The sequence below is a fragment of the Pimephales promelas genome, chromosome 9 (genome assembly GCF_988280905.1).
Source record: "Pimephales promelas chromosome 9, fPimPro1.hap1.1, whole genome shotgun sequence".
In the NCBI taxonomy this organism is placed as follows: Eukaryota; Metazoa; Chordata; class Actinopteri; order Cypriniformes; family Leuciscidae; genus Pimephales; species Pimephales promelas.
In genome coordinates this window covers 39329629-39349628 of record NC_142777.1, presented here as the reverse complement: position 1 = coordinate 39349628, position 20000 = coordinate 39329629, and the positions used below count along the sequence as shown (strand labels likewise).

Below are 20000 nucleotides of genomic sequence, written 5' to 3'. Positions count from 1 at the left end.
CTCTGCAGTGAATGCGTCTATAATGGATTACATATTCAGAGAGTATTTCTTTTTGTTTTGTTTAAAGACATTTCAAGCTCTCTATAGATATATTTGTCATGTCTGTGAGGCATACGCTGAGTTTCGGTTCATTTATGAAGAGATGCTGCAGTTCACGTGCAACGCAAGTGCCCGCGCCTCTGTGTATTATCTGCTATATTTGCTTCTTATTTATTAAATCCAGTCAATTTACCGAAACAAAATTATTGAAATTAAGATACAATTTATTCAAAATGAAATTCACTTTAAAGAAGGGCTTTCTTCCTAAACAAAACTGAAAGAAGTGGTCAAATCATGCCTGAGCCACTCCATGTGTCTCCCGATATATTGTATATATATGAAGAGTTCAGATGCAAAAGCCTCTAAATGCCATTTGAAATTTTCTTCTTTAATGATGATTTTTATCAAACTTGTATATTTAAGTTCAGTAATTTCACTTAAATAACAATTAATAGGTAATTATCATTGCCATTTAAGTGAAATCACTGAACTTAAATATACAAGCTTGATAAAAATGATCATTCTAGAACAAAATTTCAAATGACACTTAGAGGCTTTTGCATCTGAACTCTTCATGTATGATAATATATTATATATTATCCTATCTTACTCACGCTGTTGACTTTCATGATGAACACAGCGTTACGTTCCTGTTCCCGTCACTGATGTTCGGCCGTGTGTTCTTCATTAGTCGTGTGCAGGTGTGATCAGGTAACGAGAGAGAAAAGCTGAGCGAGAGGAGAGGACGGAGAGACTGGTGTACGGACACCACGCCTGCTGTTGATCTTCCTGCAATGCTTTGTTCTGTTTTGTTTGTAATTTGCTCAATTGTTTAATAACCTCTCCAGACAAACGAGTACAACTGACTGGCGTTGTGGCCAGTGTGTCTGATTGTAACACATCGATGGAAAAAACCCATTATAATATTTTATGATTGTGTGTGTGTGTGTGTGTGTGTGTGTGTGTGTGTGTGTTCTGCATCGTCCTGCTGGTCTTCTGACGCTCATCTGAGGTCCAGCAGAAGTCCTTCAGGAACTCTCTCCACACCGATGACCTGCACAGAACACACTCGCGCTGTATTGGCTGATTTATGGAAACACACCAAACCATTTCAACAACGTCACTTTAAATAATACAAAACATTGTATTAACCTCACATTTCAGCCTTGAAACATTTAAGAAAAGGTACAAGTCAAATGATGATGATTTGCTTAATTAATAGCAGAGCAGAGAGAAGCGGAATGGAGTGAGGAGTGGAGTCAGGAGTGGAGTCAGGAGTGGAGTGGAGTGAGGAGTGGAGTGAGGAGTGGAGTGAGGAGTGGAGTGAGGAGTGGAGTGAGGAGTGGAGTGAGGAGTGGAGTGAGGAGTGGAGTGAGGAGTGGAGTGGAGTGAGGAGTGGAGTGAGGAGTGGAGTGAGGAGTGGAGTGGAGTGAGGAGTGGAGTGAGGAGTGGAGTGGAGTGGAGTGAGGAGTGGAGTGGAGTGAGGAGTGGAGTGAGGAGTGGAGTGAGGAGTGGAGTGGAGTGAGGAGTGGAGTGAGGAGCTGAGTGAGGAGTGGAGTGAGGAGTGGAGTGGAGTGAGGAGTGGAGTGGAGTGAGGAGTGGAGTGAGGAGCTGAGTGAGGAGTGGAGTGAGGAGTGGAGTGGAGTGAGGAGTGGAGTGAGGAGTGGAGTGAGGAGCTGAGTGAGGAGTGGAGTGAGGAGTGGAGTGGAGTGAGGAGTGGAGTGAGGAGTGGAGTGAGGAGTGGAGTGGAGTGAGGAGTGGAGTGGAGTGAGGAGTGGAGTGAGGAGTGGAGTGAGGAGTGGAGTGGAGTGAGGAGTGGAGTGAGGAGCTGAGTGAGGAGTGGAGTGAGGAGTGGAGTGGAGTGAGGAGTGGAGTGGAGTCAGGAGTGGAGTGGAGTGAGGAGTGGAGTGAGGAGTGGAGTGGAGTCAGGAGTGGAGTGGAGTGAGGAGTGGAGTGAGGAGTGGAGTGAGGAGTGGAGTGAGGAGCTGAGTGAGGAGTGGAGTGAGGAGTGGAGTGGAGTCAGGAGTGGAGTGGAGTGAGGAGTGAAGTGAGGAGTGGAGTGAGGAGTGGAGTGAGGAGTGGAGTGGAGTGAGGAGTGAAGTGAGGAGTGGAGTGGAGTCAGGAGTGGAGTGGAGTGAGGAGTGGAGTGAGGAGCTGAGTGAGGAGTGGAGTGAGGAGTGGAGTCAGGAGTGGAGTGAGGAGTGAAGTGAGGAGTGGAGTGGAGTCAGGAGTGGAGTGGAGTGAGGAGTGGAGTGAGGAGCTGAGTGAGGAGTGGAGTGAGGAGTGGAGTGGAGTCAGGAGTGGAGTGGAGTGAGGAGTGGAGTGGAGTGAGGAGTGGAGTGAGGAGTGGAGTGAGGAGTGAGGTGGAGTGAGGAGTGGAGTGGAGTGAGGAGTGGAGTGAGGAGTGGAGTGAGGAGTGGAGTGGAGTGAGGAGTGGAGTGAGGAGTGGAGTGGAGTGAGGAGTGGAGTGGAGTGAGGAGCTGAGTGAGGAGTGGAGTGAGGAGTGGAGTGAGGAGTGGAGTGAGGAGTGGAGTGGAGTGAGGAGTGGAGTGGAGTGAGGAGTGGAGTGAGGAGTGGAGTGAAGTGAGGAGTGGAGTGGAGTGAGGAGTGGAGTGAGGAGTGGAGTGAGGAGTGGAGTGAGGAGTGAAGTGAGGAGTGAAGTGAGGAGTGGAGTGGAGTCAGGAGTGGAGTGGAGTGAGGAGTGGAGTGAGGAGTGGAGTGAGGAGTGGAGTGGAGTCAGGAGTGGAGTGGAGTCAGGAGTGGAGTGGAGTGAGGAGTGGAGTGAGGAGTGGAGTGGAGTCAGGAGTGGAGTGGAGTGAGGAGTGGAGTGGAGTGAGGAGTGGAGTGAGGAGTGGAGTGAGGAGTGGAGTGGAGTGAGGAGTGGAGTGAGGAGTGGAGTGAGGAGTGGAGTGAGGAGTGGAGTGAGGAGTGGAGTGAGGAGTGGAGTGGAGTCAGGAGTGGAGTGGAGTGAGGAGTGGAGTGAGGAGTGGAGTGAGGAGTGGAGTGGAGTCAGGAGTGGAGTGGAGTCAGGAGTGGAGTGAGGAGTGGAGTGAGGAGTGGAGTGAGGAGTGGAGTGGAGTGAGGAGTGGAGTGAGGAGTGGAGTGAAGTGAGGAGTGGAGTGGAGTGAGGAGTGGAGTGAGGAGTGGAGTGGAGTGAGGAGTGGAGTGAGGAGTGGAGTGAGGAGTGGAGTGGAGTGAGGAGTGGAGTGGAGTCAGGAGTGGAGTGGAGTCAGGAGTGGAGTGAGGAGTGGAGTGGAGTGAGGAGTGGAGTGGAGTCAGGAGTGGAGTGAGGAGTGGAGTGAGGAGTGGAGTGAGGAGTGGAGTGGAGTGAGGAGTGGAGTGGAGTGAGGAGTGGAGTGAAGTGAGGAGTGGAGTGGAGTGAGGAGTGGAGTGAGGAGTGGAGTGAGGAGTGGAGTGAGGAGTGGAGTGGAGTGAGGAGTGGAGTGAGGAGTGGAGTGAGGAGTGGAGTGAGGAGTGGAGTGGAGTGAGGAGTGGAGTCAGGAGTGGAGTGGAGTGAGGAGTGGAGTGAGGAGTGGAGTCAGGAGTGGAGTCAGGAGTGGAGTGGAGTGAGGAGTGGAGTGAGGAGTGGAGTGAGGAGTGGAGTGGAGTCAGGAGTGGAGTCAGGAGTGGAGTGAGGAGTGGAGTGGAGTGAGGAGTGGAGTGGAGTCAGGAGTGGAGTGGAGTCAGGAGTGGAGTGAGGAGTGGAGTGAGGAGTGGAGTGAGGAGTGGAGTGAGGAGTGGAGTGAGGAGTGGAGTGGAGTGAGGAGTGGAGTGAAGTGAGGAGTGGAGTGGAGTGAGGAGTGGAGTGAGGAGTGGAGTGAGGAGTGGAGTGAGGAGTGAAGTGAGGAGTGGAGTGGAGTGAGGAGTGGAGTGAGGAGTGGAGTGGAGTGAGGAGTGGAGTCAGGAGTGGAGTGGAGTGAGGAGTGGAGTGAGGAGTGGAGTGAGGAGTGGAGTGAGGAGTGGAGTGAGGAGTGGAGTGGAGTGAGGAGTGGAGTGGAGTCAGGAGTGGAGTGGAGTCAGGAGTGGAGTGAGGAGTGGAGTGAGGAGTGGAGTGGAGTGAGGAGTGGAGTGAGGAGTGGAGTGAGGAGTGGAGTGAGGAGTGGAGTGGAGTGAGGAGTGGAGTGAGGAGTGGAGTGGAGTCAGGAGTGGAGTGGAGTGAGGAGTGGAGTGAAGTGAGGAGTGGAGTGGAGTGAGGAGTGGAGTGAGGAGTGGAGTGAGGAGTGGAGTGAGGAGTGGAGTGAGGAGTGAAGTGAGGAGTGGAGTGGAGTGAGGAGTGGAGTGAGGAGTGGAGTGGAGTGAGGAGTGGAGTCAGGAGTGGAGTGGAGTGAGGAGTGGAGTGAGGAGTGGAGTGAGGAGTGGAGTGAGGAGTGGAGTGGAGTGAGGAGTGGAGTGGAGTCAGGAGTGGAGTGAGGAGTGGAGTGGAGTGAGGAGTGGAGTGAGGAGTGGAGTGAGGAGTGGAGTGAGGAGTGGAGTGAGGAGTGGAGTGGAGTGAGGAGTGGAGTGAGGAGTGGAGTGGAGTCAGGAGTGGAGTGGAGTGAGGAGTGGAGTGGAGTGAGGAGTGGAGTGAGGAGTGGAGTCAGGAGTGGAGTGGAGTGAGGAGTGGAGTGAGGAGTGGAGTGAGGAGTGGAGTGAGGAGTGGAGTGAGGAGTGGAGTGAGGAGTGGAGTGAGGAGTGGAGTGAGGAGTGGAGTCAGGAGTGGAGTGAGGAGTGGAGTGAGGAGTGGAGTGAGGAGTGGAGTGGAGTGAGGAGTGGGAAAAAAACCTGGATCGGAGCCGGAGCTGTAAATGGAGAACTCGGAGCGGAGTGATTTTTAATCGCTTAGAGAGCGGAGGGGGAATAACTGCCGCTCCACTCCACTCAAACACTCTGACTACACACTACACACTACACACTTCACACTTCACACTACGCCCTACACACTACACACAGAGATGCTCTAGTCACACAAATACACAATTTTGGTCACGTCAACAAAGACTCGAACTGATCGTGTTTCTGACCTGTAAAATCCTCCTCGTTCCTGAGAGACACTCGTGCTAGAGATGCCAGTCTACGCATGAACGCCTCTTCTTCATCCTGCACACACACACACACACAGATGAGCTGACAGAAATACACACACACACACATTCAGGTATACATACTCTGAGGTGTCTGTGAGTGTGTGTTTGCTCTGGACTATCTTTCTGAATCTCTGTCAGACACGTCCTCTTCAGCTCCACAACCCTGAACACACACGACAGAGTGCGTTACTATTCATACACTTATAATTAGCAATTTACTGTGTGTGTGTGTGTGTGTGTGTGTACCTGTGATGTAGTTCAGTAGATGTGGGTTTTCTGGCCCAGTTGAGGAGTTGTGTCTGTAGAGCTCTAGTGCAATCCGTCCACCGTGTGTGTGTGTCTGTATCCTCTAAACACACACACACACACACACACACACACACACACTGAGTGATTGAAGGAATCATAGACAGACACACACCTCATGAAGGAGCTTCATTTATAAAGACCTGCACATGATAATCCTAAATAGCCGCGTTTCCACTGCCGGGCCAGTAGCCCCACAGCGCTGCCCCAGACCCCACCCCTAACACGCCTTTCAGGATCAAACGTCATAAAACCCAACCCATTTCAGCGGGTATTATGAATTAATTTATTTTTTAAATTAGGAAGATAGCATGTATATGAACTCAACTGCCGTAGTGGCTGCAATAGTGTCCCGAGACCAGTACAGGCGATTCTCCATTTCAAGCAGCGATTTTTTGCGCGATATAACAAGTAGGGCTGCGGGCACGTTTTCAAGTTTTTCATTAACCGTTAACCGAGGCCCATCGGTTAATACTCGGTGCATAGTGTGCGCGCCGCAACCTCGAGATACAGAGTAAATTTTTAACACCTTTAATAACTGATTGGACCCCATTTGAAACGAAATTAATTTATAGAAATAAAACGCAGCAAGTACGGAGCAGTTAAAGCCGCATTTCCATCACCCTTCAAACTGAAATTGCCAATTGAAAATAAGCAAAACGTCCATTTCACAAAAACTCCGTGTCTGCAAATAATAATAATAATAATAACCATCATCATCATTATTGTAACATTTTATTAGGCTGCATATGTAGAAGACGCCTTTATCCAAAAAAGGAACAGAGCACAAATAAACACAATATTTTTGACAAATATCAGCGCATATCCAGTGTGTGTGGAGCACGCACTGATGGCTGCGAGACGCCCATGTGAACAGTTTCATTGCATTTCTTTCAGTGGAAACAACTTAAAATACTCTTTCATTTCTGGTCATACAGAAAATAATAATACATTATTCGCAAATAAATGTATTTACAACAAGAAAACGTTGTGCTTTAACAATTAATCAAGGCGCGCTTCATGATCTCCGTGAACTGAAGCGCGAGACCTGAAACAGCCACCGCATTCGAATTTGTTCGTTTTAAATTGGACATTTAAAGCTTTAGTCTACAGGGGTTATATCCTTTGTAGATTAAAGCTTTAAATGTCCAATTAAAAAAGAACAAATTCGAATCGAAAGCCAATATCTTCTATGTTTATGTAGCTTAATTTCTCTCTAAATGTGCATCCGGAGATGGAGATATGTTTTTAGCCGAAAATCATTTAGAAAACAATAGTTTATTAATAAACAATTAATGCCTCGTTATTTTATATTATTTTATTATCAGACACATTTATTATAGCCTATAAATCACCCATAAATCCCCTTTCTGTAGGCTGTGGTTACGGCTCTTCTCATTCAGCACTGCGGGGAAAATATCATTTCCAGGTTCTAATTTGGCCTCAGAAAACCAGTAAAATATATATTTTTTTCATATTAATTTGTCAAATATTTTAAATGTTTAAGGGGCAAAAAAATCAAACAAATATCTGAAAATTCGTCGATATGTAGCTATAGCCTATATTGTTGCACAGCATTTGGCATAGGCCTACAGTTCAAATTAAACTGTTATGCAATTTTAAACGGTTAATCGGTTAAACATGGACACCCCTATGTGCATCTTGCTTCAGATCATAACGTTCCATAACACCGATAAACTCCGCCTTTTACCTTGAGCACGCCTCTAGCCCGAGCTGGCCCCCTCTGGCCCAAGGTATTCGACGGGCCAGAAATCCTGGCCGTTGGCCCTGAGGAAGCCCCGATCAAGCCCCGGAAGTGACAGTGGAAACGCGACTGGCCCTGGCACGCACTAGCACGGCCCGGCCCTGGCCCGGCAGTGGAAACGCGGCTAATGTGATTTTAGTAATTCATTAATATTAAATCATGTAATTATTCTGCTGTGTGTGTGTGTGTGTGTGTGTGTGTGTACCGCTGGCTCTGGTGTGTGTGTGTGTGTGTGTACCGCTGGCTCTGGTGTGTGTGTGTGTGTGTGTACCGCTGGCTCTGGTGTGTGTGTGTGTGTGTGTACCGCTGGCTCTGGTGTGTGTGTGTGTGTGTGTGTGTGTGTACCGCTGGCTCTGGTGTGTGTGTGTGTGTGTGTGTGTGTACCACTGGCTCTGGTGTGTGTGTGTGTGTGTGTGTGTGTGTGTGTGTGTACCGCTGGCTCTGGTGTGTGTGTGTGTGTGTGTGTGTGTACCACTGGCTCTGGTGTGTGTGTGTGTGTGTGTGTACCGCTGGCTCTGGTGTGTGTGTGTGTGTGTGTGTGTGTGTACCACTGGCTCTGGTGTGTGTGTGTGTGTGTGTGTGTGTGTGTGTACCGCTCGCTCTGGTGTGTGTCCTCCTCCTGCTCCGGATCCCACAGTAATATTCCCGGATCAGAGACTCGACACAATCCCGCGTCACACACACACTTTCACACACCGCGTCCATCAGCCGCTCCTGAAGGCCAAACACACGATCAACACACTACATGTGTCACACCTGATTTACACACACACGCACACACACACACACACACACACACACACACACACACACACACACACACTGTCGATTGACGTTTCACTGAGAAACGAACGGAAGATATTTTGAGGCATGAAGAATGTTTTGGGGAAAGGGTTAAATATGTGATTGTGCTGATTAGAGATATTATTGAGTATCGTAGAGCGCAGTAACAGTGTAGAGTTCAGAGTTCACAGAGAGAGTTACAGCAGATCTACAGCGACCTCACTGACCTTCTGCTGTGTGTCGCTCTGCAGGCGTGCGGCCCGCGAGAGGGCGTGGCCTAGCAGGAGGTGGGCGTGGCCCTGCAGCATCTCAGCCGACGCCTCCAGCTCGTGCAGGAGATTCTGGCCAATCACAGCCTCTGCACAGGACACCGTTTCCACGGCGACAGAGGAGTCCTGCACACAACACAACACTCAACCTCAGTCTGTGTGTGTGTGTGTGTGTACCATATTTGGCGATATAATGATCAGTTTTAAGGCCCTTTCTCTCCAGACACGAAACGAAAAAAAAAAAACGAAAAAGCGAATAGTTCACGTCAAAACCATTCACGTTCAGAGCTTCAACATTCCAAAACATTCGTGCCGAGGGTGACCAGCTGACCAGCGCTCCGTCGCAGGAAACCAGACCTGATGGAAACGTACTATATACTTATTATTATAGACTACTAGATGAATAAATATAGATTATATATTAGATGTCTTTTTACAGTGATGTTAACATGATGCTTTAAATTGTTAATAGGCTTTATAAAATAAAAAAAAATAAAAAATCACAATCGCTAAATAGCACATTTCCAAATAAGCACTGTATTGTATTCGTGCGTCAAAATGGCGTCCAGTGTGAAAGGACCTTTATTCATCAAACATCAGAAGAAAACAATAAATGTTTATGCAATGTACCTTTTACATTAATAACTAAATAAACATGTGAGTGTGTGTCCGTGTGTGTGAGTGAGTGTTAGTGTGTGTGTGTTAGTGTGTGCGTGTGTGTTGACCTGTGTGTGTGACTGGACGGCCAGCTTCATCAGCTCCATCAGCCGCAGGTGTAACGCTCGCGCCGCTAGAATCCTCTGGACCTCCAGGATCAGCAGCAGCTGCTGCTCGTCTACATGAGCACTCCTGCAATCCAGCAGCTCATCAGCACACACACACACACACACACACACACACACACCAATCAGGCTAGCCAACGAATGCCCAATCAGCGCATCACATGCTCACCTCATCTGCATATCTGCGTGCCTGGACACTATCGCCATGACGACGGCGTGCTGCTGTTCTCCGAAGTGATGAAGACGCGCGCGAGTCAAAGCCTCGTCCTCCGTCCACACCTGTTCAGACACACCGTGCAGAAAGCGTTGAGCCTTTCATGAGACAGATGCTGCGTCCCGATTCGCATACTATCCGTCCTGACTAGTGTTCGAAAATAGAACGAGTGCGTCTCACACCGTATGAGTGATCCAGAGAGACCCGGATGGTCTACTACATCCAGTCAGAATCTGAAGTGTAGATCGATGTGCACGCTAACGGCTGATATTACCCACAACCCATCACGCACTGGACGAGGATTCAGGTTTGAACTAGAAACACGAGTGAAAAGCGTTCAGAAACGACAGACATGGAGGAGCGCGAGAGCGGCGGTTATGCAGAGAGGTTTAGATAAAGGGGTTTGAGTGACTCATTATCAGTCTCTAACCTGATGAAAATATATTTATTGAGTGCTGGCCACATTATATCGCATCTGCAGCAGCATTGTGGACTTTTGGAAAGACACGTTTAGCCATTAACTCTTAAATGCATCATTATATTCAAATTGCAAACACACGAGGAGAGAATCCGCATGAGAGACCCACGACTGGCAGATCAACGTCCTCCAACATCTCTCAGAAACAGGAGGACATTAAATTAGATTGAATGGAGGATTTTAACTGTGATAAGATGATTGACAGTACGGTGACAGGATGATTGACAGGGCGGTTTACGGCGACAGGATGATTGAAGTGAATAATGTAAAAACACTAGACTGTTAATCAGACAGGACCACGGTTAGGGTCAGTGTGACTACATCACACTCATGGTCAATGCTGCTGGTTCGTGGACAGACGCTGTTTCTCCTGGTGGTTGTGAATGCTTCCCATTAGCTAAATTGAGCCACGCCGGCAGGAGAAAGGTTGGAAATGCGACATTAGGAGGCAGTCTGGAGCCCTGACATCCCATAATATTGCACATGACTGCAGTGAGACCTGTCTGCGTCGCTGCAGCTGCTCCCGGAGCCTGCGCAGGTGTGTGTGGGCGTGGCCTTCCTCTCGCTGCATCCGATTGGCCACGGTGAGCTTCACGCTCTTCAGCACTGATTGGCAGAGGTCTTCAGAGGGGGCGGGGCCTGCAGAGGGGGCGGAGCCTGCACAGGGGGTGGGGCCTGTAGAGATGCTGCTCAGGACAAACTCAGCACACAAATCAGCCAAGCGTCCACGGCTCTGACCGAACAAGCTCTGTGTGGATACAAACACACACACACACACGCACACACACACGTCCATGGGTTGTGTAATAATATTGGTCATCATCACATCAAATAATAAGGTATATATCTGCGGCATAAGTCAAGTATATTTATATAGCGCTTTTCTCAATATAGATTACATCAAAGCAGCTTCACATCAATCAAAACATAATAAGAATATTCATTTCTCAGTGTAACAGTAACTGTACGGTATAAATATATATGAATGTCTCTAAACAGACTTTAAACGCTCACACTGCTTTATCTGTGGAGTGGGACAGGGATCCTCCATAGGGAGAGGCTGGTGATTTCTGTGCCGCGACCCGGAGGCTCTGAAAGGTTCTGAATGATGGAAGATTATTGATTATTGATTATGATACTGACCGTCCAGCGTTCACACAGAGCCGCAGTGATTCTGCCGTCTTGCTGCAGCTCAAACTCTCTCCTCTGACGCCAGTGTCTCGCCTGCAGATCCACACACGCCTGCGCAGACAGACAGATGAGCAGACAGACAGATGAGCAGACAGACAGACACACGCCTGCGCAGACAGACAGATGAGCATGCAGACAGATGAGCAGACAGACAGACACACGCCTGCGCAGACAGATGAGCAGACAGACACACGCCTGCGCAGACAGACAGATGAGCAGACAGACAGACACACGCCTGCACAGACAGACAGACGAGCAGACAGACAGATGAGCAGACAGACAGACACACGCCTGCGCAGACAGACAGATGAGCAGACAGACAGACACACGCCTGCGCAGACAGACAGATGAGCAGACAGACAGATGAGCAGACAGACAGACACACGCCTGCGCAGACAGACAGATGAGCAGACAGACAGATGAGCAGACAGACAGATGAGCAGACAGACAGACACACGCCTGCGCAGACAGATGATCAGACAGACACACGCCTGCGCAGACAGACAGATGAGCAGACAGACAGACACACGCCTGCACAGACAGACAGACGAGCAGACAGACAGATGAGCAGACAGACAGACACACGCCTGCGCAGACAGACAGATGAGCAGACAGACAGACACACGCCTGCGCAGACAGACAGATGAGCAGACAGACAGATGAGCAGACAGACAGACACACGCCTGCGCAGACAGACAGATGAGCAGACAGACAGATGAGCAGACAGACAGATGAGCAGACAGACAGACACACGCCTGCGCAGACAGACAGATGAGCAGACAGACAGATGAGCAGACAGACAGACACGCCTGCCCAGACAGACAGATGAGCAGACAGACAGACACACGCCTGCACAGACAGACAGACGAGCAGACAGACAGATGAGCAGACAGACAGACAGACAGACAGACAGACGCCTGCGCAGACAGACAGATGAGCAGACAGACAGATGAGCATACAGACAGACAGACAGACAGACACACGCCTGCACAGACAGACAGACGAGCAGACAGACAGATGAGCAGACAGACAGACAGACAGACAGACAGACGCCTGCGCAGACAGACAGATGAGCAGACAGACAGATGAGCAGACAGACAGATGAGCAGACAGACAGACACACGCCTGCGCAGACAGATGAGCAGACAGACACACGCCTGCGCAGACAGACAGATGAGCAGACAGACAGACACACGCCTGCACAGACAGACAGACGAGCAGACAGACAGATGAGCAGACAGACAGACACACGCCTGCGCAGACAGACAGATGAGCAGACAGACAGACACACGCCTGCGCAGACAGACAGATGAGCAGACAGACAGATGAGCAGACAGACAGACACACGCCTGCGCAGACAGACAGATGAGCAGACAGACAGATGAGCAGACAGACAGATGAGCAGACAGACAGACACACGCCTGCGCAGACAGACAGATGAGCAGACAGACAGATGAGCAGACAGACAGACACGCCTGCCCAGACAGACAGATGAGCAGACAGACAGACACACGCCTGCACAGACAGACAGACGAGCAGACAGACAGATGAGCAGACAGACAGACAGACAGACAGACAGACGCCTGCGCAGACAGACAGATGAGCAGACAGACAGATGAGCATACAGACAGACAGACAGACAGACACACGCCTGCACAGACAGACAGACGAGCAGACAGACAGATGAGCAGACAGACAGACAGACAGACAGACGCCTGCGCAGACAGACAGATGAGCAGACAGACAGATGAGCATACAGACAGATGAGCAGACAGACAGACACACGCCTGCGCAGACAGACAGATGAGCAGACAGACAGATGAGCAGACAGACAGATGAGCAGACAGACAGACAGACAGACAGACACACGCCTGCACAGACAGACAGACGAGCAGACAGACAGATGAGCAGACAGACAGACAGACAGACAGACACACGCCTGCACAGACAGACAGACGAGCAGACAGACAGATGAGCAGACAGACAGACAGACAGACAGACACACGCCTGCGCAGACAGACAGATGAGCAGACAGACAGATGAGCATACAGACAGATGAGCAGACAGACAGACACACGCCTGCGCAGACAGACAGATGAGCAGACAGACAGATGAGCAGACAGACAGATGAGCAGACAGACAGATGAGCATACAGACAGATGAGCAGACAGACAGACACACGCCTGCGCAGACAGACAGATGAGCAGACAGACAGATGAGCAGACAGACAGACACACGCCTGCGCAGACAGACAGATGAGCAGACAGACAGATGAGCAGACAGACAGACACACGCCTGCGCAGACAGACAGATGAGCAGACAGACAGACGGTCTCTAAATCAGTTTTGACGCTGCCGTGTGTTTCTCACCTTCATCATGCGGCGGGCGTCTGAGTGTGTGTGTGTGTGTGAGTGTGTGTGTGACACGTGACTCCACTCGCAGCTCTGAGTCTTCATCATCCTCCTCCTCCTCACACAGATCTTCTGAACGAGCTCGAGCGCGAGAGTCTCCGTCTGTCGTCGGATCGCTGCAGGCCGCAGAACAACACGTTAATGTGGGATAATCAGAACATGTTTAAGACGTGCGGATCCTTATTCTAGTGAAGGCACGGCGGCTAGGGTTAGCGTTAGCGTTAGCTGCTAACCCATCAACTGTTCGGCTACCGACACTCTTCAAACCTCTCCCGTGTGTTCAGCAGAAGACAGAAACACACACAGGTTTGAACAGTCAAGTAAATAAAGTAAACAGGTGAGTCAATGATGACAGATTTTTCATTTTTAAAATAACAATTCTTTTATCTTGATTTCAGATGTGGTGTGTGTGTGTGTGTGTGTCTGTGTGTGTGTGTGTGTGTGCGTGTGCGTGCGTAAGTGTGTGTGTGAGTGTGAGTGTGTGTGTTGTACCCTCAGCGCTCTGCTCCACTGCTTCATTAACCGCAGTCTGGAAGTCACTAAGAATCTGTGTGTCCAGCTGTCCATCACATCTCAGCTGCTCCACTGATTGGACGGTGGCTTTCACCATAAGCTCCGCCTCCAGGTTCAGGAGGGTGGTCCTTCCTCTCAGGCAGTCGCTCACTTCCTCCCAGCACTCCATCCTGTCAATCAGCATCTGTTGAACATCAGCATAAGGCTGAGCTCAGCGGGAACACTGTAGTGTGTGTGTGTGTGTGACTGTGGTGTGTGTGACCGTGGTGTGTGTGGCCGTGGTGTGTGTGACCGTCACCTGCAGGACTGACGCCTGAACCTCGGACAGAACCTCCTCCATTGATCGCAGGCATCCCATGATGATACGCATCACTTCCTCTGAGACGTCCCGGGAAAACCTGCGCTGAAGATTCTGCCAGAGCCGCTGCAACTGCTGTGCAAACCTCACAGCCTGAACACACACACACACACACACACACACACGAGTCTTTCTCTGACAGCATGACAAAACATATTTTTTTATAATCTTATCATAGGATCTTATTATAATATTCCCGCCCTTAATCTGCACGTTCACACACACACACACACACACACACACCAGCGCCATTGGGTTCGCGAGCGCCAGCAGGGCCCAGTTCTAACACTGAACACTGAGATCCGCCTGTGTTATTCCTGCCAGAGTCTCTGAAGCTGTGTGTAGGCTCCGCCCCCTTCTGGACAGAGGCGGAGCTAAAGCTCATTTGCATTTAAAGCGACACACGCAAAAACGGCACATTTCTGCTTACACCCAAAAAAGGGTAAATTTGACAATATATAATAAATGATCTGGGGGGATTTAGAGTCGAAATTCACTGAAGTCACTGGGGCGGCAGCGGCTCAGTGGTTCATGCAGGTTGTCTACAAACCGGACGGTTGGTGGTTCGATCCCCGATTGCACCTGGCCAAGTGTCGAGGTGTCCTAACCCCAGCTGATGGCGCCTTGCATGGCTGACACCGCCGTCGGTGTGTGAATGAGTGAGTGGGTGAATGTGAGGCAATATGAAAGCGTTATATAAATGCAGTCCATTTACCATTTTACCATTTTTTTGTGAAAAGGGGCATAATTTGTCACCTTTAATAATAATTGTAATAATAACATCTAGCGATAATCCTCATCCTGTGCGCCGTCTCTGTTTCTGCTGTGTTTGAGATTACCGTCTGCAGTGATCGCTCCAGCTGCTCCCGTCCCGCCTTCTCCACCTCCTCCACAGAACATGTGACTGAGCCCGACTCCGCCCTGTCCTCCACAGACACGCCTCTCGCCGGAAGCTCCGCCTCCTGCACAGCACCTGACTGAGCCCTCTTCTCCACAGACACGCCTCTCGCCGGAAGCTCCGCCTCCTGCACAGCACCTGACTGAGCCCTCTTCTCCACAGACACGCCTCTTGCCAGAAGCTCCGCCTCCTGCACAGCAACTGACTCCTCCCCCTCATCCACAGACACACCTCTCACCAGAAGCTCCGCCTCCTGCACAGAGGCCCAGTGTGAAAGGGCAGCAGGTCATTAGGCGCTTTTCCACTGCATAGTACGGTACGGTTCGGTACGGCTCACTTGTGGTGCTTTTCCATTGCATGGTACGGTACAGTACGGTTCGGTACCAAGCGTACCGTACCGGTACTAAAATGTGACGTGAAACACTGCAGATCACTGATTGGTCAGACAGAATCGTCACTACCAGCATCACTGGATTTGCGACACGAGACACTTTTTTAGCAGTATTTTTGTTTTGCTGCCATCAGCCTCATTTTAAACACATTTTTCCGTCTAGCAGTTAAAAACAACCACATACCGAGAATCAGGAACACCATCCCCTCGATAGTCTCCATTGTTCCTGTGTTGTGGGTTTGAAAATGTGGCGCTTTTAAGATGATGTCATGGCAGTAGAGGCGCGCGCAGATAACGATCAGTCCCACACACTTTGAAGGGGTACTACTGCGGTGGAAACGCAAAGCGAGCCGAACTGTTCCGCGCCGAGTCGAAGCGTACTGAGCCGAACCGTACCGTACTATGCAGTGGAAAAGCGCCAATTGATCACATGATTCTCCTCAGTTGTCTCACCTGGATGAGGTCAGCGTGTTCTCTCTCGTCCAGCAACAGGCGCAGAATCTGCAGAAACATCTGCGGCAGAATCCACACACACTTCATTTGTTATTTTATTATAATGTTATATTAAAGAAATACATGATGAAATATGATGATGTGTGTGTGTCGTACCGTGTGCTTCTCCCACTGCAGGCGTGACGCGTGTCGCTGCAGTTCCTCTAGCGTCACACACACCAGGCTGACCCTGCACACATCATGTGACCCTGATTACCCCTTCACTGGCTCCTACACCTGCTGTGTGTGTGTGTGTCACTGACCATGAGTGGCAGGGGGTTTGTGGGTAATGCTGGACTCTCCTGAACACATGACTGGCGTGTGCTTTAGACGAGGGGCCGCAGGAGACGAACTGACCGCTGTCATCATCCCTCTCGTGGCTCGGCCAATCATCACCCAGCGAGGAGGCGGAGTCCTGACGCATGGGCGGCTCGTGCAGAGAGGGGTTAGAGGCTCCATCCGCCAGCGGCTGACACACACACACACACACACACACACACACACACAGATCAGATCACTCGCTCTCACACACACACACACACACACACACACACAGATGGAGACTCACCCTGTATCTCTGGTTGATGGGGTAGATCACTCTGGCCTTCAGGGCAAACGCAGCCACGTCTCTGTTGACCGTCCACTGCGACTCCTGAGAGAAGAAGAAGAAGAGATTGTCCTCAGTGAAGCTGCACACACACACACACACACACACACACACACACACACACTCCTGCCCAGCTCGGACCTAAACTACAAGCATCAGGCTATTAGAGACATTAAAGGAGTAGTTCACTTTAACATGAAAATTAGCCCATGATTTACTCACTTTCAGACGAAAACAATCTGAGTTAAATTATAAAAGTTTCCTGGCTCTTCCACGCTATGATGGCAGTGGATTGAAACCATTAGATTGAAGCTTCAAAAAGTCCATCATAATGCACTTTTTTTATGAGCTTCAATCTGTTGATTGCAATCCACTGCCGTTATAAAGCTAGGAAGAGCCAGGAACCTTTTATAATATAAAAACACGGTTTGAAATCGCTGGTTTTTCTGACGCGAGACTTACACAGAATAAAACATGATCCACAGAAATTACAATGGAAAAATGAGACTGTGTGTGTGAAAGTGGTGTGTTTGCCAGAGGCCTGTGTTCGTGAGTGCAACACACACCGGCTCATGCGGTCGGCAGCTCCGGCGCTCGCAGTCGCTCTCCTCCTCCTCCTCCTCTTCCTCCTCCTCACGCCTGCGCAGGCCTCCACACTGACACACAACACATCTACATTGGTCATATCCTCAAAGTTAGAAATGAAGATATAAAGAAGATTATGTGTGTATGAGCTCATCTCCTCAGAGGAAACGCCTAGTCTTATGGCATTTAAAACCAAAGGGAGAAACTGATACTCTGATCTAGTACAGTTGATGAAAAGGTCATTATTAATTAAACATACAGTAATTAAATCATGTTTAAATCAATCAAAATAAATTTTCTGTATTTTAGTGATCCAAAATCCCTTCTGTAAAAATCTTCAACTCTAACATGTCATCAACAAAATCATAAAATAATTTAAAACTTATGAGCTGGAAGTGTGTGCAAATGAGTGCATATCTAATTAGACAATGCCTCATTTGAATATATAAACAAAACATTTCATAAAACTTTTAATCAAAAGATGTTTGCTATTTTTAATGTATTCAGTCAGCTGTGAAATCAGGACAATATCCATTAGTTTTTTCCCTATTCACCTGGGGTGTCTTGCTTTAAAAAGTTTAAGTTATAATTGAATTTTTATGCCATAACATCAACTATTTAAGTCATAATTTCGACTTTTTATGTCATCATTATTTGCAAAAGCATGTTTTCTCCTAACTCTTCCGCAAAGAAACTTATGAGCATAAACATAAGCACAAAAACATGAGCACATAAACGGCTCACCGGAGCAGAGATGAGCAGCTTCCGGTGACAAGCGTAGAGGAGCGCAGCCGCGAGCAGCGCGAGACCCGCACCGGACACCGTGACGCCCGTTACCGGAGCCCACGTTACTTCCCAGTCCCGGGGCTCCGACAGATCAACCAGCGCGTTCCCCGAGCACGAGTCCGACGAGCCGTTAACGCGCATCTCAAACACTAACCGGGCCGGGCGGGCGCAACAACTGTCTCTCTGCTGCTGTAGTACTGTTACTTTTGACTGGCAGAACTTGTGGCCAATGGGAGCGCTGCATTCCCTAAGGAATGTTATTCACCAAGCCAATCAGAGATGAAAGAGGGCGGGCCTACACGCTGCTTCTAAAGTTTGGGAAAAGTTGTGCGCTAAACAGAACCGGAAAAACAAAACTGCGCTTTTCTCTCGTCCAGTCATGAGATATTACATACTTATACAGTTATTTACTGTTTTAAAATAGCAGGGACATTGGTGATATGAAACCGTATTAGTAATTTTAAGCATAGTGAGTGAGTTTAGTAATCGTTGTGCTGAGATTATTCAACCGGCTCGCGTTTAACTCGGGTTTGTGAATAAACCCTATGGATTAAAACCACGCAGTTTGGATATGGACCGGTGGTTTGTAATTATGAGCGCGCTACTGTTTATCTCGAGAGCTGAAGATGCTGCGCGTGCTCGCGCGCGCGCGCGCCATAAATCAACATCTGTTCGATCAGATCAAGAGAAGATGAAAGATTTGGAGAAATTCCAGCGCAAAAAAGGTTTCTTTTTCGATTCGTGTTGTTTTAAAAAAAAAAATCTCAAAAAAATAATTGTTCGTTGTTTCTGAGAGGAAAAAGCAGAAACAGAAGTTGTTTGTATTGTTTTCCAGAGATGAGGCGGAGTATCAGCGCCTCAGAGCAGTACACGGATGACGTCATCTCGTGCCACGCCTTATTTGGTCAGTGGGCGGATCAGAGAATCACGCCAAATACGTCAAATCCGGTAAAATGACACCTGTCAATCACTATTCTATTTTCAAAAATGGAAACTGGCTGGAAACATGTGATATTTTGTTAAAGTGTCTTGAATCAGAGCTGCAGTCCTCATCTAGTCCTTTTATGAGTCCGTTCTTTTAATGATATTTTGAAGAATTTTGTGCATTTGTGTTCCCATTTATTCTCACAAGTTTGATGTTTGTTTACGTTTAGAGCACGATGAAGCCTTCAGCGTTTGGAGTCTCGTTCCTGAAGTGCGCTCAGGTGCGTTTCTGTGTGCGTGTGTGTGAGAGAGAGAGATAGAGTGTGTGTGTGTGTGTGTGTGTGTAATATTGCCAGTTGTGTGTCACAGGTGGACAGTGGTGTTGAGCTGCGAGTGACGCTGCTGGTCAGGAACCCAGAGGAAGGTCATGACCTCTCGCAGCTCTGCATCCATGACTCCGTGTCTGATGTGACGCTCCTACAGACCAACGGGAGCGTTCAGGAGAGAGGATACCAGACCTTCAGCACGGACACACTGCCCGGTACTTACACACACACACACACACACACACACACACACACACACACACACACACACACACACACACACACACACACACACACAGACTATATAACTCATACTCACTGTTCTCACTCTGTGTGTGTGTGTGTGTGTGTGTGTGTGTGTGTAGCTGGGTCTCAGTTTGAGGTTTTGTACAGGATGAGAGTGAAAGGAAACAGAAAGCAGGTTTTGACATTACCAGCGTTTCTGACCTTCTCCAACGCCACTCAGGTATCCACACCGCCTGTCTGTCTCTCTTCTCCTGTCTCACTGCCTGTCTAATCGCCTCTCTCTCTCTCTGCTTCTGTCTCACTAACTCGACACCGCTCTAACAGAAACCCTTAATGTGTTCTGGACGTTCATTTGCACAGAACAGTGGCTGGAGCTTGAGGACGTAAGCCATGAAATAGGTTCTGAGGTACAAGCCTTGAAAGTTGTTATTGCGAGTAACCACTAACGAGTTCACACACCTCTTTAACGTTAATTTTGCTGATCTTCGACTGGCGAAGTCGAACATCATAAGTGCTGACGTGAATAATAATCTTAGAGAATTTTCGATTAGCATTAGCCAGCACTTTTACATT

The 20000-nt window shown here is 49.0% G+C and overlaps 2 protein-coding genes across 7 annotated transcripts in view; one reads left to right on the top strand and one right to left on the bottom strand.

Annotated features, from left to right (window-relative positions):
• Positions 1-573: 573 nt before the first annotated feature.
• On the bottom strand, positions 574-18072 carry evc (EvC ciliary complex subunit 1). 4 transcript variants are annotated; one of them, XM_089135176.1, is made up of 21 exons: positions 17890-18072; positions 17127-17216; positions 16522-16605; positions 16217-16422; positions 16071-16143; positions 15915-15974; positions 15209-15323; positions 15012-15145; positions 14113-14265; positions 13794-13998; positions 13260-13417; positions 10843-10941; positions 10199-10447; positions 9177-9286; positions 8951-9074; positions 8184-8351; positions 7767-7887; positions 5349-5451; positions 5184-5265; positions 5040-5115; positions 574-1093 (listed from the first exon to the last, which is right to left on the bottom strand). In XM_089135176.1, the coding sequence occupies exons 1-21, from the start codon at positions 18070-18072 to the stop codon at positions 1068-1070; spliced, it is 2619 nt and encodes an 872-aa protein (XP_088991302.1). In that variant the 3' UTR covers positions 574-1067. The 4 variants fall into 4 exon arrangements, with proteins under 4 accessions (XP_088991302.1, XP_039510939.2, XP_088991303.1 ...); XM_039655005.2 differs by having other exon boundaries at positions 15012-15323; XM_089135177.1 differs by having other exon boundaries at positions 15012-15260.
• A 430-nt stretch (positions 18073-18502) lies between these two features.
• Positions 18503-20000, top strand: part of evc2 (EvC ciliary complex subunit 2) — an 11456-nt gene continuing 9958 nt past the window's right edge. For all 3 annotated transcript variants that reach the window (XM_039655003.2, XM_089135175.1, XM_039655001.2), the window contains exons 1-5: positions 18503-18656; positions 18767-18879; positions 19086-19136; positions 19225-19396; positions 19547-19647. In XM_039655003.2, the coding sequence (XP_039510937.2) occupies positions 18503-18656; positions 18767-18879; positions 19086-19136; positions 19225-19396; positions 19547-19647 (591 nt within the window). The remainder of the gene's footprint in view (positions 18657-18766; positions 18880-19085; positions 19137-19224; positions 19397-19546; positions 19648-20000) is intronic.

Coding starts and splice junctions, on each gene's coding strand:
- evc (XM_039655005.2), bottom strand. CDS start 18,072: ATGCGCGTTAACGGCTCGTCGGACTCGTGCTCGGGGAACGCGCTGGTT. Junction 9,287..10,198: donor AGCTGCAGCGACGCAGACAG/GTCTCACTGCAG, acceptor GTGTCTGAACAG/GTGTGGACGGAGGACGAGGC. Junction 1,094..5,039: donor GAACGAGGAGGATTTTACAG/GTCAGAAACACG, acceptor TGTTCTGTGCAG/GTCATCGGTGTGGAGAGAGT.